At 40.1% G+C, this 16,660-nt stretch overlaps 1 protein-coding gene across 15 annotated transcripts in view; it reads right to left on the reverse strand.

The window, feature by feature from the left end:
* Nucleotides 1–16,660, reverse strand: part of dlg2 (discs, large homolog 2 (Drosophila)) — a 224,494-nt gene that overhangs the window by 181,762 nt on the left and 26,072 nt on the right. For 10 of the 15 annotated variants that reach the window (XR_011103787.1, XM_068721250.1, XM_068721240.1 and 7 more), the window contains exons 3-4: nt 12,393–12,535; nt 6,855–6,923 (exon numbers count right to left, since the gene is read on the reverse strand). Coding sequence is in view for 14 of the 15 variants with exons in the window: in XM_068721250.1 (XP_068577351.1) it covers nt 6,855–6,923; nt 12,393–12,535 (212 nt within the window). In the remaining variant the exon portion in view is untranslated. Of the gene's footprint in view, nt 1–2,660; nt 3,126–6,854; nt 6,924–12,392; nt 12,536–16,660 lie in introns of those variants that run through there. The other 5 variants (XM_068721241.1, XM_068721235.1, XM_068721248.1 and 2 more) reach the window with 3 other exon arrangements.

Genomic DNA, 16,660 nt, shown 5'->3' on the forward strand with positions numbered 1-16,660 from the left:
TATCATCATGCAGTGCACATTCATTATGGAGAGCTGAATATAATATTCACAGTGTCATAAAACACACTCACAACAGGAGCACTAAGAGGGGCTGCCTCTGAAGAACTCAGTATGACTTCTGTCTGATGGACTCTTTATGAATCAAAGTACTTATAGAGACCAGAATAACTGGACATGGCATACACAGAAGAGCTCAGTTAATAGTGACGCTGTCAATATGGCAAATTCTCACTATAGTGCGTTGTAACTCTTTTTCAACAGCAGTCCTGTGACACCTGTATCACAGAGAAGGAGTAGATATGCAGGACATCATATCTGAGGTTCAGCATTGTGTGGGCCAAAGTTAAACCTCATATAAAGCATGTTAACAATGCTGTCATATACTCCTCCAGGGTCAGTATGCAATATATTGCAATCACAGTTTTTAAAGCATCTAATTCATTTTCTGTCTTTATTTTGATTTGACTTATTCTGGGTAGCAACATGGCAGTATACTCCCCCTCAAAACCTTAAATCAGAGACTCTGAGCTAATTTAACAAATTATCATTTTTCTAATTGCTTAAATCTCACCAAGTCACTGTTAATACCTTCTAATGACAAAGCAGCCTACAGTCAGAATATGTCAGCACAGTGCTACTTGTGAAGCATGTCACTCACAGTGTGAATGAACTCTGGAACATTAGCAATGCAGTGCCTGCTACTCCATTTGTGTGTGCACCTGTATGCCACCTTAGAAACACACACATACACACATGCAGACATGACACATAATGCACAAGTGTAAAAGGACACAACCGTCCAAAAAAAATCCTCCATCAATCCACTGCATTTCATCTTACAACAGAAGCATGAGGCACTGAGTGAAGGGCAGCACACTAAGGCTGACTTGCTAATAGCTTCCATGCTAACCCAGCGTAAATATTTCACCATGGCTTTCAGCGTCAACGTGCTAATTGACCAAAGGCGTCTCAGTGTGTTCTACACAACATGTAAGGAAGAGAGACATGCATGTGTCCATCTTTAGCACGTTCCTGCCAGAACTGTGGGCTAACTCTCTTACTGGATGTAGACAATGTCTATATTTAGGCCGCAAACCACTCAATGGAGATTTTCTGCATAAATGACGAAGAGAGCTTTGTCAGTTTCAGTTAGAATAGTCTATGCAAGACATCGCTAGGACCTTAGCGTGATGTACATTGTAGGAAAACTGCTTCTGAGGGAGTTACCTGCTCACTGTTGCTTTCACTGTGGCTACCTGCATGCAGACAGCTTTGTTAAGTTGTATCATAAACTATTTTATAAACTTCAAATGATGACCATTGTCTATACATCCACAATATTGTTTTTCTCACAGTTCGTAAACAGGACTTAGAGAGAGGCTGTACTGTGAGCTAAAAGCTACTATAAGCAGGCTAACATGCTAACATTAACAATGTGAACATGCTGATGTTAGCAGGTGTGACGCTTACCATCTTCATGATCTTACTTTTAGTGAGTTAGCATGCTAACATTTGCTAATTAGCATTAAACTGTACAAGTACACCTGAGGCTGACGGGAAGGTCTCTAGTTTAGCAGGTATTTGGTCATAAACCAAAGTATTGGACACATTCAAATTGATTTGATTGACCTGATGATGGGACAGAAAACTACAGTTCTCCTGTACTGTACTTCAACACAACAATGAACGCCTTACGTTACTTGTTTTCTGATGTAATAACACGTGTCATGTGGATGACAAATTTCAAGTAAAAAATCCTACATGAGGTACTAAACAACTAACACAACTATTAGCAAATTTAACTACCATAAATAAAACAGAAAGACCTCAGTATTATATGCATAGAAGGAACCATAGTTATGTGAGGGAAAATAATTTACTTAATAATAATAACTTTACATTCTTGTGAGCAAAAATGACATGTTCATTTTTCATATTAGTTATGAGGAAAAAGATAGAGTGTCCTAGAACATAATTGTTGCCTTGAGTAAAACATTGCTGTGAGCAGAGGATTCCCCTCTCCAGTGATGCAATAAGCATTAACATAGTGAAGAGCATACAGTTCAAGCTAAGGGATAAGAGTCCAAAAAATGTGTTGTTTGTGATATTTTCTGAAATAAAATACTGCAGTTCTGCAGCTTGCATAAGGATTTGTCTAGTCTAATAATGCAAAATATTTTGTTTGGAAACTGCCAAGTGCTCGTGAGCAGAGTGCCGCAGCAGAACCATGAGCTGGCTGACTGAAGTTCAACCCAACTCCTGCTGTCATATCTCAACAGACAGGCAGCCAGGTTCTGACATGCATACTGTAGTTAGTGGGAAATGTGAATCATTCTCTCACACACATACAAAATCACTCTGTCAAGAGATATTAACCCACAGCAAATATACATTGAAAGCATTCTATAGCAACGTTGATGAATCATTCATTCAACTTTTCACTCCAAAGCTCAAAGCGACAAGGTGATGAAGACAAGCAGGACCTTGAAGGAAGACAAAAACATGAGCACACGTGCAAACATTGGGAGAAACCAATGTGTAGACAGAGCTTCTCTCCTCCTGCTTCACTGCATGCCTCATTCTCCCACAGTCTCAGTCCATGTCTGCCTTTCATCCCCTCTCTGGTCCAGTGAATCATTCAATCGTGCTGTGTCTCTTACCTTAGTGGTGACAATGCAAAGACAATCCATGCTAGCCGGACAGAAAAAGAAGCTCTCAACCTATGCCCAAATTCATAACCACTAATATCACCACTGGAGGGGAAAAAGGCAGGAAGATGAAAAAAAAAAAAAAGAAACCAGTGTGAGGAAGCAAGGAGGAAAGATAAAAAAGGTAGGTGTTGCTGAAGAAGAAGAAAAAGAAGAGGGGGTGGAGATGAGGAAAAGAACACACGTGCGCGCACGCACACGCACACGCACACGCACGCACACGCGCACACACACACACACACACACACACACACTCACACACGCCGGCAAGGGAGAGAAGCCACGGCGGACAGACGTTACTGCATGTGGGCCCCTTGTGAGGATTGGGATGCCTCCTCCACAGCGCTAAAGGCGATCAGGATTCCTAACGCCATCTCAGAGCAGAGCGTGCGTCATCAGCCAAATCATGCACACACACACACAAACACACACTAAAAACGCTTAGCAGCTTGACTGGCCTCCCCCAACAACCCAAAATCATTCCTTAGCTTCTCTCCCGTTTCTTGTTTTCAGTTTTCTCTCTCTCTCTCTCTCTCTCTCTCTCTCTCTCTCTCTCTCTCTCTCTCTCTCTCTCTCTCTCTCTCTCTCTCTCTCTCTGAGAGAGCGCGGGAAGGGAGTGAAGGACGAGAACGTCAGCTCAGCAGAATGAATTAGATTCCCATGCTCTCTGTCTCGCTGACTATTAGCTGCTGTGGCAGACTGCTGGAACTTAATAATAATGGTTTTAATTTCAGTGGCAGCACTGCCTTCCACTGACTTTAGGACAGACGTTTTACTGCGTGTGTGTGTGTGTGTGTGTGTGTGTGTGTGTGTGTGTGTGTGTGTGTGTGTGTGTGTGTGTGTGTGTGATATTCGCCAGAAACCTTTAGAAAATCGTTTTACCTGCATGCAGAAATTTTGAAATGGGCAAAAATGCTTGCAGGCTGCAGGTAATTGCTTGTATGTCCATGTCCATGAATATACATAGTTTGTATGCATTGACCCTGACAAAGAAATGATTAAATAAATAAAATAGAAACTCTATCATTATGGAATGTGAGTACCTATGTAATTGAAACTGTACAATTATCTGATCTGTCATTCACATCAAAATAGAATAGTTTTTCTTTTCAAAATAGATTACAGTAATGTAAGATGCCTTGTTCTGTTAACATCATTATGTGTGATTGATGAGTGATTCAAAACCTGCCTACGATAGGGAAAATGTTTTTTCTCCTGGTTTCAATTAAGTTATTAAGCACAAATAATAAATGAGATATAATCTACATCTTTAAAATGCACACTTCAACATTTTACACAGGTCATAACAAATGACCAACAATAACGCAGAATAGGAATTCCACTGACAGAAAATAAAATATATGAACTCAATCTTTAAAATGTAACTTCAAGAATATAATATAATTAAAGACTTGATAAAGTTATACTGCAGTCTCTGATATTAGTGCATTCAGCCAAGATACTTCTGATTTGCAGTTAAAACATTATTCTCAACTAGAATGGCCATGATTATTTTTGTAATATTTGTATTACAGAGAAATGTTTGAATATTGATAAATTATCTATTTATGAAAGAAACAAAGAAAGTCTTGGTAAAAAAAAAAACACTCATTAGGTGAAAGAATGGGTACAGTTCCACTGCAGCATATGGAAGTCCCTTCTTGGGAATTTGAAAAACCTTTAAAATCTTTTGTATTTTTATTGAATCAAAATGATCAGAAACAGAAGTCCACACTTGGTTGGAGTAGGGTGAACAGGTCCATTGTTGATAATGTAGGAATGTATGTGTGTGTGTGTGTGTGTGTGTGTGTGTGTGTGTGTGTGTGTGTGTGTGTAGGCCAATGCATCACCATACCCCTCTTATCATAATGTTGATGCACCAAATATGACTCAAAGATACAGAAAGACTGCAATGAACTGCTGATGAAAGCAGTAATGACAGAATCAAAAATAATTTAACTACGTACTTAAAAGCTACTTGTTTAACAGGTTGTTGTGGTGTTTTTCTTTGTTTTTTTGCAAGAGAAATGATGAAAAACAGCTCTTCAACATTACTGCAGTGAAACCAGCAGAACATTTCACCACCACCCACAACTACAGCATCAACGTCTTGTCTCCAGATGTGTACTGTCATCACAAAGTGACAGAACCAATTTTGAGTCATCAAGACTTGCAAACTGTATATTTTCATCTACAGTTATTTCAGGAGATACTGGAATATAACAGCACAATGCAGTGTGGAGTTTTTCCAAAAACATATGCAACTCAATCTTGACTAATGCTCACAGACACATGGGAGGAGTTACAGCAGTCGAAGAACTATTATGTAAACGTCCGAACAAATATGTGTTGTTAAAAGGCAAAATGGATCTAATCGGTGCAGTGATCCGTTTTACTAATGGAATGTAAGAGAAAGACAAATTTTCCATAAACTATTAAAATATATATTCAGTTGAACAGGATTAATCTGCCAATTTGTGTCTGCCTTTTTTACTTTTTACTAGATAAAAGTACTTCATAAAAGAAAGGCTTAATTAAACCACAGTTTGAAGGAACTCTGTCTGGCTTCAGCAACTCAGATTGTTTTAAAAATGCTTCAAATGCAGCTCTCAAAGAAGATAATCAAAAGACTTTAACTCTAATACTCTTCATAATATGAAGAATACTCTTAATACTCTTCATAATATGAAGCTGCGTATACTGCATATTATGCAGGATGCATATATCCAACCTGCAAGTACAGCACATTACCATGTGAGATATTACAGCACCACATGTTTTTGTTGAAAATCTCTATCACAGTCTCTTAGTGATGTATATTAAGAAGAAACCTGCCCCGTCTGGCAGTAACTTCCAGGTAAACTAAGCCACTCCGATGTCCAACCCGTTTCTCCCTAGAGACTTTAAGCCTCTGAACTGCAGCGGTACCTGTTGGCTGGAGCCATCCTGGTGAAGAGGTGTGTTGCAGAATTTGATCTTGATTATTGCTTTCATTTGTGGATGAAGCAGCAGCCCTACACTCCCGATGTCCCGTCGTTCTCACTGAACACACTCAGCGTTACAGACTCCCTCTGCCAGAGCAGCAGGGCTAATCTTTCCAGGTGATGCGGCTCAGGCAGTTTCCACTTATTGCATTAGAGGGGAGGAATGCTTTAACCTCCTTTGTTAGGGCTGTCGCTCATAAAGACTAGGTGTGATACATTTGGATTTGTCTGTTTATGTGAATGGCAGTGCTAGTTGAAGGATTTACTCAAAGGCCTGTACCTGACCCCAACACATTCTCCTCATAAGTCATTTTCAGGTCTGTTCTCAGATTTCACTCCAGTCTAACTAGATGAAAATGAAATAAGGGCTTCATGCAGATTAATCACTGATGAACTTCATTCATTCCAGGAAGCATATATGGCAGCTAAAATGTCTGCACTGGCTCCTTTTTATTTCAATCCTGTTTTCTTCACTAAAATGAAACGTATTGTCACCTTTTCTACAGATATGTTTCTCACTTTCTGATCTTCAGAACAGCACACAGAGTTACAGAAAACATAAGAAATACATACAGCAGCAAGTACTTCAACGAATTGACTGAACAGGGGCTCTTAAGTAATTAGTAACTTTTCCACAACAAACAATGCACAAAGTGAAATTCCCTGAAATCACTGCTATGATACAAGGTGAAGATTTCTTCTAAAATATAAAGGATAGTGTGTTTTTTGTAGTTTGTCAATTTCAAACCCTTCAGTAGAGACACCACTACTGCCTCATTGCTTGACAAGCTGCACTCTGAAAACATATCTGCCTGATTTCAGAGGTTTGCATGTAAGATTCCCAACGACAGCAAACCTAACTTGCACCGAATCTTTTGAATATCCATATGACAAAAAGAACTTCATATCCTCTACTTCTTCAAAGCAAATAGGAGCAAAGATTAACTCTCATCTTTACCGAGACTGCTCACCAACACACTCATGTCACTGCAGTGTTCCACCATGCCATGAGTGATGATGAGGTGAAATAAAAAAATAAGATCACAGAATGAAATGGATGCCGGTAATGAGAAACACATTTGGTGACATGGTGTAAAAGAATGTAAATCACCCCTGACACTGTACACACAGAAGGAAAGCATGGCTTCCAGAGAGAACTCACCTCCGACATCTTGGCACCGATCTCTCTCTTCTCCATCCCGCTGGGTTGTGAGCTGCTCTGCTCCCTCTGCTGGAGACAACAAACAGGTGCATAGGTAACTCTACACCACCACAGTCCAACTGAAACACACTGACCGGAGGAACAACCCATAGATCAGGTAAACAATGGACCAGTCTTTCAGGTAAGGAGTATTTTATAGCCTGAATGCATGGTGATAGGCCTAATTCAAGCCATTTGCTAAAGACTGGTGTACTGTATGAGAGGTTTAACCCTGAATATGAGTTGGGACAGACAGATACCTACCTTACATTCACAAATACAAAGAGAAACACGGTATAATACAAAGATATAGTCTAATATGTCAAATGCTCTGACTGCATATGGTAAACAAATCAAAGGTATATGAAAAAAAAATGTATTTCCCATTTACTTCAAATGCAAAACAAAAGGAGCATGTAGTTGTAAGGGTCATGCAAGATTTGGCAGTGAGAGATAGATGGAGTCATTATTGGCTGGTTGGTCTGTCTGCTGCTCTGGTAAGTCTTTAATTAGAAGCTTGGATAGCGTAAGCCTACATGTGCCCGTGGCAACCAGAAATAAATCCCTAGCACACTATGACACACTACAAACCCTTAGTACACGCAGGCTTCCTTTATCCCTTCTTCTGTTTATAGCAGCAAGCTTTAAACCTAAAGCTATATAAGCCTCTGACTTCAAATACGACTGTTTTCTTTATATATTCAATTTAACAAATAAAAAATGTATAAGATGAAAAATAACTCAGCCCTGCTCAATCCTAGGAGTGACATAATGACATTGACATCAATGTAGTTTATATTATAATATAATATATAATTTTTTATATATATATATATATGCATATATATGTGTATATATATGTGCGTTAGCCATTCAACTCTTCGTGCAGCTTGTTTTTCCAGATAAACCTGCACGATCTGCTGGTAAGGTAAATCCGCCAAACTAGTTAGAATAGAATATCAAATATGCAACTAAACATTACATTAAACAACATTTAAATGCAAAATACCTCATGGATTGCTCACTCAATAATTCATATTTTGTATTATCTTTTGGACATTTTATACTTCTGGAGAGATGTCAGGAAATGATGTGAAGAGATGAATTAAGGTCCAAAGCAGGATTTGAATCAGGCATCTCAACCCCTAAACCACTAACTCAAGGACCGGCTACTTGTGTCTGCCCCCAAGTGGCCGCTAGGAAGCGTAATCATGAAAAACGAATCATCTCTTCTTTTTCATAAAGCAACTAATTATGTTTATGTAGCATACCATATGTTTAGAAACAGACTTGTAATTAATTTATTATCTTACTGTGATTTTTTAATTTTTTTAAAATTTCCAACAAGGTCACCTGTTACAGTATATTACTCTTACATCAACATCTCATACAAAGCAGTCATCGTTGTTCACAAAGGAAAGAGTAAAAACTACTTACTGATAAGTTATTGAATATGTTGCATGTCAAGTCTTGAAAATAATATTCTGATTTTGCTTTATTGAACTACACTCTTGATTATTTTGGTGCTTACAATCTGCATACAACATGTATCTAATAGTTGTTTATATATCTGACTAACCCATGTGGACCCTGTTAATTCATTTGGATGGGGCCATCTGCCATCTCATTATTTGACAGGACGTTTTCGTAATCTTCAGAGGGCTGATTGTGGTTACAGAGCAGGGAATATAACAGCAGTGGACTGGTGACCTCATGGTGGGGTCATCAGCCTCTGAGAACTCTTCTAATCCCCTTCACTTGTCCCTATCCTGGTACTACTGGATGACCTCATCAAAGTGGCTCAGCAGCTCCTGCTGTTACAGAGGGGCTATTTTGAAAGACCTTGTAACCATGATCTGTTTATGTCACAATAACCAATTCTTTACTATTGTTGCAGAAAAATGGAAGGTATGACATATGACTGTTGACAAATAGAATTACTAGTGGATTACCAAACTGGTTGGTCCCATTCCAAGTCAAACATACTGTTAGTCACACGCCTGGTGTGTTACTAACTTAGTTAGTATTGCTAGTATTGGTTTACTATCACTCAACCATATCTACCTGTTCTTGCATTTTATTTTTGCTATATAAATGTTTAATTATGAAGGACTGACACCAAAGCTTGATTTGCTGATGATTGAGATTCAGAAGAATGAGGTTGGTGTAAAATGCTGTTCCATTGTTGTAGTGCTGATCTGTTAGGCTGCCTGTCATCCATAAGACCAAAACCAGTAGACCGTTTGCTATCAATATGAAGTCAATCTAGTCATTTAAGATAAGAGGCTGAATAAGAGGCATTAAGAACCACATTTTAGAGGCCACTCATTTTTTCTTGCCAATTCTTGGGGGCAAAGCTACATTTTGATTCATCTTTCATGCTTTTTCAGTCCTTCATGGCCCTCAACCACTCAGCAGCCTCTATTCATTCTCCTTAATTAGAATGTCACAGTGTGAGCATACATCAACTCTCTCTCTCTCTCTCTCTCACACTCTCACACACACACACACACACACACACACACACACACACACACACACACCGTCTCTCTTAATTTAGACACAGTTCTGACAAAGAGCCCCTTTGTTCTTTCAAACTGTTAATACATTCAGCTGATGTACATTAAAGAACATATACAGTTAGTCACAGTTCTCTGTCTATGCCTGTACAGTGTAAATCATTTGCAATGTGTGAAATGCTGAAATGCTCTTGTATACTATTTAAATTTTAGCAGCATAATCCTGCTCTACAGATAAATAAAATAATCTAAGCTCCAAAAACATGAGATGCTACATTTCCCATAATGCAACTCAATAGTGTCTTTCATTACCCTCACTGTGTCACCTTCTTTCCCACTCTACACCTCTAGTATGTAGCTTAGGAATATCTGAACTCTGAACTGAAAGTAATGAGGAGTTACAGTTGGTTCAAAATAATCAGTTTTACTCGTGAATATTCAAATGGAGATCTTTATGTATAGCTTCATGACTGATGAGCCTATGATTTAAATTGCTTTATTCAAGCCACTTCTGACAGAACACTAAATGTCAAGCATCACATTATGCGGTTAGCCTTACAGAGAACCACAAACAGCACTTCTCCCTCCAGTGACATGGCGATCTATTTAAAGCAGGGGTCTCAAACTGCCGGCCCCTGGGCAATTTCCGGCCCCTCTACCCCCTTCCTACGGCCCGCTAGATAATGCCAAAAATATCTTATTATCCGGCCCGCAAAATATTTATTTTTTTAATTCTTTTTTCTAGTTGTTTAATATCAATTTAAACTACCCCTTAATATACAATTGAAATAAAAAATAATTTCTATAAAAAAAATGATTTAGTTTGACGCAAGATAATGGCAAAGGTCAAAGGTGACCGCACATGACCGGGCAGTTTTGGATAAGAACAGGTTACACGGGGCTTTATCAGTTGTTTGGCTGCGAACAACAAATATGTCTCTTTCCAATTCAAAAAGGAAAGTTGATGATGAACACAGACAGTTTCAAGATAGATGGACATTGTAATATGTTTTGTGGAGTTTAATGGAAATGCTACTTGCCTGATACGCAAGTAAAAAGTCGCTGTTTTAAAGGAATATAATCTCAAACGTCATTACTCGACTAAACACGGAGAACAGTATGAGAAGTACCAAGGAGACGAGAGGAAAAAACGAGCCACGCAGCTCCAGAAAGGACTAACATCTCAGCAAAGTCTTCCATTCAATCTTCCAGAAGGCCAAGAAGGATTGTGATGCTGCAGTTGAGGCAAGTTACGTGGTGAGTGAGTTAATCGCCAAAGCAGGAAAGCCGTTCACCGAAGGGCAGTTTCTGAAGGATTGCATGTTGCATGTCGCTGATATTCTGTGTCCAGAAAAGAAGAGCTTGTTCAGCAATATCTCTCTATCGGCGAACACAGTGGCGGAGCGGATTAACGAGCTATCGCGTGACATATACGACCAGTTACGTGTAAAAGCCAGAGGTTTCACTGCATACTCCGTGGCGCTTGAAGAAAGCACAGACAAAACCGACAATGCCCAGCTAGCCATTTTCATCAGGGGTATTAATGACCGATTTGAAGTAACAGAAGAGTTGCTGAGTTTGTGTCCAAAGCACGGTTGCACCACAGCCAAGGATATTTTTCAGAAGCTGTGCGACGTGATTGAGCGCGCTGGTTTATCGTGGAACAGACTGGTGGGTGTTGGGAACGAAAAGGAGCGTGTTTGAGTTATCAGCATATAAGAAAACTAAATTAATGACATCAATAGAATTATTAATGTCAGTAAAATTATTAACGAGTATTAATAATAACGGGGCACCGCCCTGCGAACAGGGACCAATAACCAAACTATAAACTAAGTCTCATAATTAGTATTCACTCACAATGTCAATAGTCGAAGTACTATTACACATTCAGAGTGGAGGCTCAGGGAAAAGCATACATGACTGGACAATTTATGAGAGAATTACCTCCATCCTTCCCTGAGCTGACAAAAGTCTTAAGTCGGGTAATGTGCCTTTTCGGAAGCACATATCTGTGTGAGAAACTTTTTTCGACTATGAACTTTAATAAATGCAAGTACAGGTCCAGGCTTAGTGATGCCCATCTTGAAGCTGTACTCAGGGTTTCCACTGTGACCTCGATCAGGGCAAATATGGCTCAGCTGTGTGAGCAGAAGTGCTGCCAGCCAGGTGTCTGGCAAGAAATAGAATAAAGTACAAATGTATTTAGGGATTGCAATTGTTGGTTCAAGTGCAAAGATTCAATAAGTTATAAAGAAATGGGGCAAAAGAAAGACTAGTATAAAAATGTAGAGAAACTGCTGGGTGCATTTTTTTGTTAAGTATGGCGAAAATATGATAGTAATGTAAAAATGTAAATTTTCCAAAATATTGCCCTTTGTTGTTGTAGTGACTGATTCTGTAACTAGCCAAGATTCCAGGCTTTCACACGTTTGGGTGAGGTTCCCGTTTAATTAGCATTCAGATGATAATACATTTTAATATCATTTATCTTTTTGGTCTCCTTCTGGTGTGTCTGGTTTGCGGTAAAAACCGTGCAATCTCCCCGTCACCCATGCATCATTACCTCTGTCAGTTGCACCTGTCCCCATATATAAACTACCTGTCACACAAATACACACTGCCACCCGTGGTCAACCTGAGATAGGCTCCCAATTCAAATAATACAAAGACATAACTAATGGCTCCTACACTTGTAGTACTTGAACGTTGAAGTGGCCCTCCTATGAGGTGACAATACCAGCAGTGGCCTCGAGCCAAAATGAGTTTGAGACCCCTGATAAAGGCTTTGGACCTCATATCCTGCATATCTGCTGATTCATGTTTTGCTGCTGTTACTGCTGATGCTGTCTGCAAGAAATGTCTGCACCTCAGCCCCGAACCTGCTTTACTGCAGCACATGTTGTATGGCTTCAGCAGACAAACTTCTTCAGTCCAGGTATGTCTAAGGATGACCGCTGATACACTGTCAAAGACTCACCTCCTCCACTGGACAGGCAAGCTCAGAGTTTTGTAAAGAAACACTCTTCTCCCACTTGTCCGCCATGTAGTTGACCTCCTCCAGCTTTTGCTCACAGCTCTTCTGTGTGTTTAGCAGCGTCACTTCATAGAACTCCTGGATATCTGTGGAAACAGAGATATTATATGACTCAGGTGTTGGTTAACTTCTCCAAAACCAAGACAGCAAACTAAAATGAACTCATTTGATGTGGAGACAGTTTAAACTGGGTCAGTGCTACAACAATTGTACTATACATACAAATGATGGAACTGAACATCTTACAGTTCAATATCAATAAGGTTAGGTTCTGTATATAAAATTCACCTACCATAACAAAATGTGCATATTCAAATTTTCTTGCAAGAACAATATTTGTGAAAGCAGCCATGGTTCTTATGCACATGGGCAGGTGGCAGGTGGCACCCTGCCATTGACATTTGAATGGGTGAATGATGACATGTAGTGTTTTGAGTGGTCGGAAGACTAGAAAAGCCCTATGCAAATGCTAGCTCATTACTATTTACCATATTAATGCAAAACTGTAGAAACAATTACTAATAAACTGCTGTTTGAGTGTCAGAACAAATGTTGCATTGTCCTTAATTCTCATCTGATAAAACCAACCTTCTTCTCACCATGGACCTAATGCACAAACCGTGCATAAGCACAAATCTGTGCATAAACAGTACATATGAACGTTTTATATCAATATATTCTTACCTGAACCTGTTCTTACTCTGCCAACAAATTTGGAACCGCCTCAGACCATGTGTACGCACAAATGATAAAGGCCAGGTCGGCTGTCTTAACACACCTTTTAACTTAAATGCATCTCATACAAAACATTTACTTAAAACTGCATTCATTGATGACAATATTTAAAACTGCTAATTTACTTATACATCATCTAAATGTACATAAACTGGCCTCATCAATTATTGTCATACTTGAAACATATTGAGGTTTTCCAATGAAGCTTTGAATCGTCATATTTTATGAAGACATCACACTAAAAAAAAGACAAATATGGTTTGATGTTATTGTGGTAATATCATAATAATCAGTGTTTCTCCTACCATTATATTAAGGGGTGCCCCGCCCCCGCCCCCAACGGCACCCTCCGCCCCCGCCTTGAACATCAAATTAATTTTGTTTAATTTTATTTTCTATATAGCGCCAGATCACAACAGAAGTCATTTCAGTTTCCCTTTCCTATAGAACAGGTTTATACCGTGTTATTTTATTAAACAAACTAAATAGCCTTATGTTATTTATCTCATTTGCACAATGGCATGTCATTTCTGTCTCTACATGGTCGCGCGTTTAGAATTCTCCTCTGCTCTCTGTATCGCTCGCTCGCACGCACGCACGCGCGCGCGCACACACACACACACACACACACACACACACACACACACACACACACACACACACACACACACACACACAGGTGAGCACACTCCCACCAGCGGACAGAGAACGCGCATCGGAAAATTTGTCACGTCAACCAGCTGAAAAGCAGACAACAATATCTGCGTTTTTTTAAACGCTCCCATGTGGTGACGATGGCAACACTCGCTCTCCTGCGAGTAGCAGCCGGAATAACTCTCCTGCTCCGGGTCCAAGTACAGAAAAGAGCCCAAGTGCGGCTTGGGTAACTTTATTTCTATAGCACCTTTAAAAACAGAGTTCACAAAGTGCTTTGACAGTCAAAGCAGCAAAAAACAAGGCAATAATAACAACAGTAAGCTCAGTGAGACCTTGGGATACGTTAAAAATAAACTATGAAGTGTATGAAATAAAATAATCGATAATATAATAAATATAAAAAATAAATAAAAAATGTATTTATTCGTATTGAACCGTTCGGTACGAGGCTCACGGTTCGGTAAGCATTACGAACCGAACAATACGTTTGAATAATACTATTTCATTTGGAAAATGCAGAAGCTTAAATTGTGGGAAATATAATGCGCTCAACCTGGCAACCCACCCGACGTAACAGACAACGTGCTGTCTGACACGCCCACCACAGAAGAACAACATTGTACTCTGCTGAGGCACATTTGTTCTGGGAGGCACGCTTTGCTAAATTAGCTTAGCAGGAAAACCAACAGCAGCACACACGCTACAAACTCTCTCCACAGCGTTTAGGTAGCTACTCCCTACTGATTCAAACAGGGCTAAAGGTATATTTAGAGCCGCGGATATAAGACCCTACTCTGAAGTGGAAAACCAGGCTGTACGAACATGCTTAATGACACTACTCATTCACAAGCCCGTTTAAAACAGAGAATCAAATATCCGAGCTCCCGCTGCTGCTCTGACAACAGACGGCCGGACATCACGGGCTACACAAAGCTAGCTGACTGTACGACACAAATAGGCCGATGTCATTAATCTAGCATCTCGCAAAGCAACGGCTGTGCAGCAGATCTCTTGTCTCCTCCAAAGATCAGAAAGTGTGACCTTCTTTCACAGAAGCACAACAGCAGCCCACGTGTTAAAGACAGAACAGGAGTTGCTGCAGCTTCCTGTACACAAATGAATCCATCATTGTTCAAAGTAAAAAAAGAACATACTTTATGATGGCATTTCTGCGTTTTTGCTGTATTGAATCGTGCCGTACCGAACCGTGGCACCACTGTGTCGTATTGAACCGAACCGAGAATTTTGTGAACCGTTGAACCCCTAATACATACACATATACACATACATACATATACAGTTGCACTGAAAATGCTTCAACCCCCACTGCAAAATCAGGTCCATCAGCAAAATCTACAAACCCCCAGCCGCTCCCAAAAAACAACCCAAATAGCTCAACACAACCAATGCCACAAGCGGTCTCCCCAAATCCAACCCAAAGTGCCACCACCAATGAACACCGCACTGCGGTATTCAGAGCACATTTCATAGTTTATTTTTAACGTATCCAAAGGTCTCACTGAGCTTTCTGTTGTTATTATTTCCTTGTTTTTTGCTGCTTTGACTGTCAAAGCACTTTGTGAACTCTGTTTTTAAAGGTGCTATAGAAATAAAGTTACCCAAAGCACCCCTCCGCTGCCACGACCCAATGCAAACGCGAAGCACAGCCAGACACCGGGCCCTGACAGTGCCCCCGAGGAATCTCAGCCCACCCCGGGGCTAATGGGCTAAGATTCCCCTGGAACGCCGCCAGAACCCGACGCCCGGCCACGCCCGCACCAGAATTTAAGAAATGATTACAGCTATTTGCTGTTGTGGCCTACAACAGCAAAAGGGCGCTCCACCAAGCACAAAAGACGCCCGCCATGAAGGGACCGAACAACTCAGAGACCGCAGCAGTCACTGAAAGCGGCACTCCGCTCTGAACCAGCAGAAACCACCTGCAACTGCCGTTCACCGGAAACAGCCGAAAGCCTGCAAATCCCGCCAACAAACCCAACCCGCAATAGGGGCCGAACAATCAAGAGCAAATGCATTTGTTAAAATGTAGAAGGAGCACTCCACAAAGTTAGGAGTCACCAGTGATTGAACCCAGGATCTTGCTGTGAGGCAGCAGACTTGGGTGGCCAAACATCTACCCAACAAGCCAGGCTTTGATATGTCCTTCTAGCTGTAATCATGGTTTCATAAACATATACTCACAATATTTTCTCCAGCACTTTTCAGCTGACCTCATCCTTCAAATTCTAAGTAACCAAATGATACACACACAGCTAACACAATGGGAACTTCTTTGAGTATCTACTAGTACAGCAAAGGTTTTGTGCTCAATCATTAATTATGATCACCAGAAAAACATACTAAGGCCGACAGTTGTCCATTAAGAGTTGTCTTTGAGGAAGAAGAATATCTTTGAGTTACCTTTGCCTCACATGATTTGTATTGTATTGTAGTTTTACAAATTGTTTAAAGTGACTTTTTGGTCAGCAATACATAATGTAATTATGAGGTTTTCCAGATGGTGAGGCAGAACAGTGTGTGCAGAACAAGCTGATAACCAGCAATTTTAATAATATAACAATAAAAAGTCTGTAAATGGCTGCAGAAAAATGCCCCAAAATCTTACCATGTACACTTTACAGAGTTTCAGAATGACATTCCTACTGTACACAATTATGTACCAAACATTTTGGACAAAGTTATAAAATGTATATATTTCACTCAGCCAGGTGACCATATGGGTGCTTTGGCTGAATGTCAGCATGATTCCCTGCTGTATCAGCATCATTGCAATAGAATCTTCTGGGGCGATGGACTCA

The sequence above is a fragment of the Cebidichthys violaceus genome, unplaced genomic scaffold (genome assembly GCF_023349555.1).
Source record: "Cebidichthys violaceus isolate CVI_PGR_0920_01 unplaced genomic scaffold, fCebVio1.0.p SCAF_27, whole genome shotgun sequence".
Lineage (NCBI taxonomy): Eukaryota > Metazoa > Chordata > Actinopteri > Perciformes > Stichaeidae > Cebidichthys > Cebidichthys violaceus.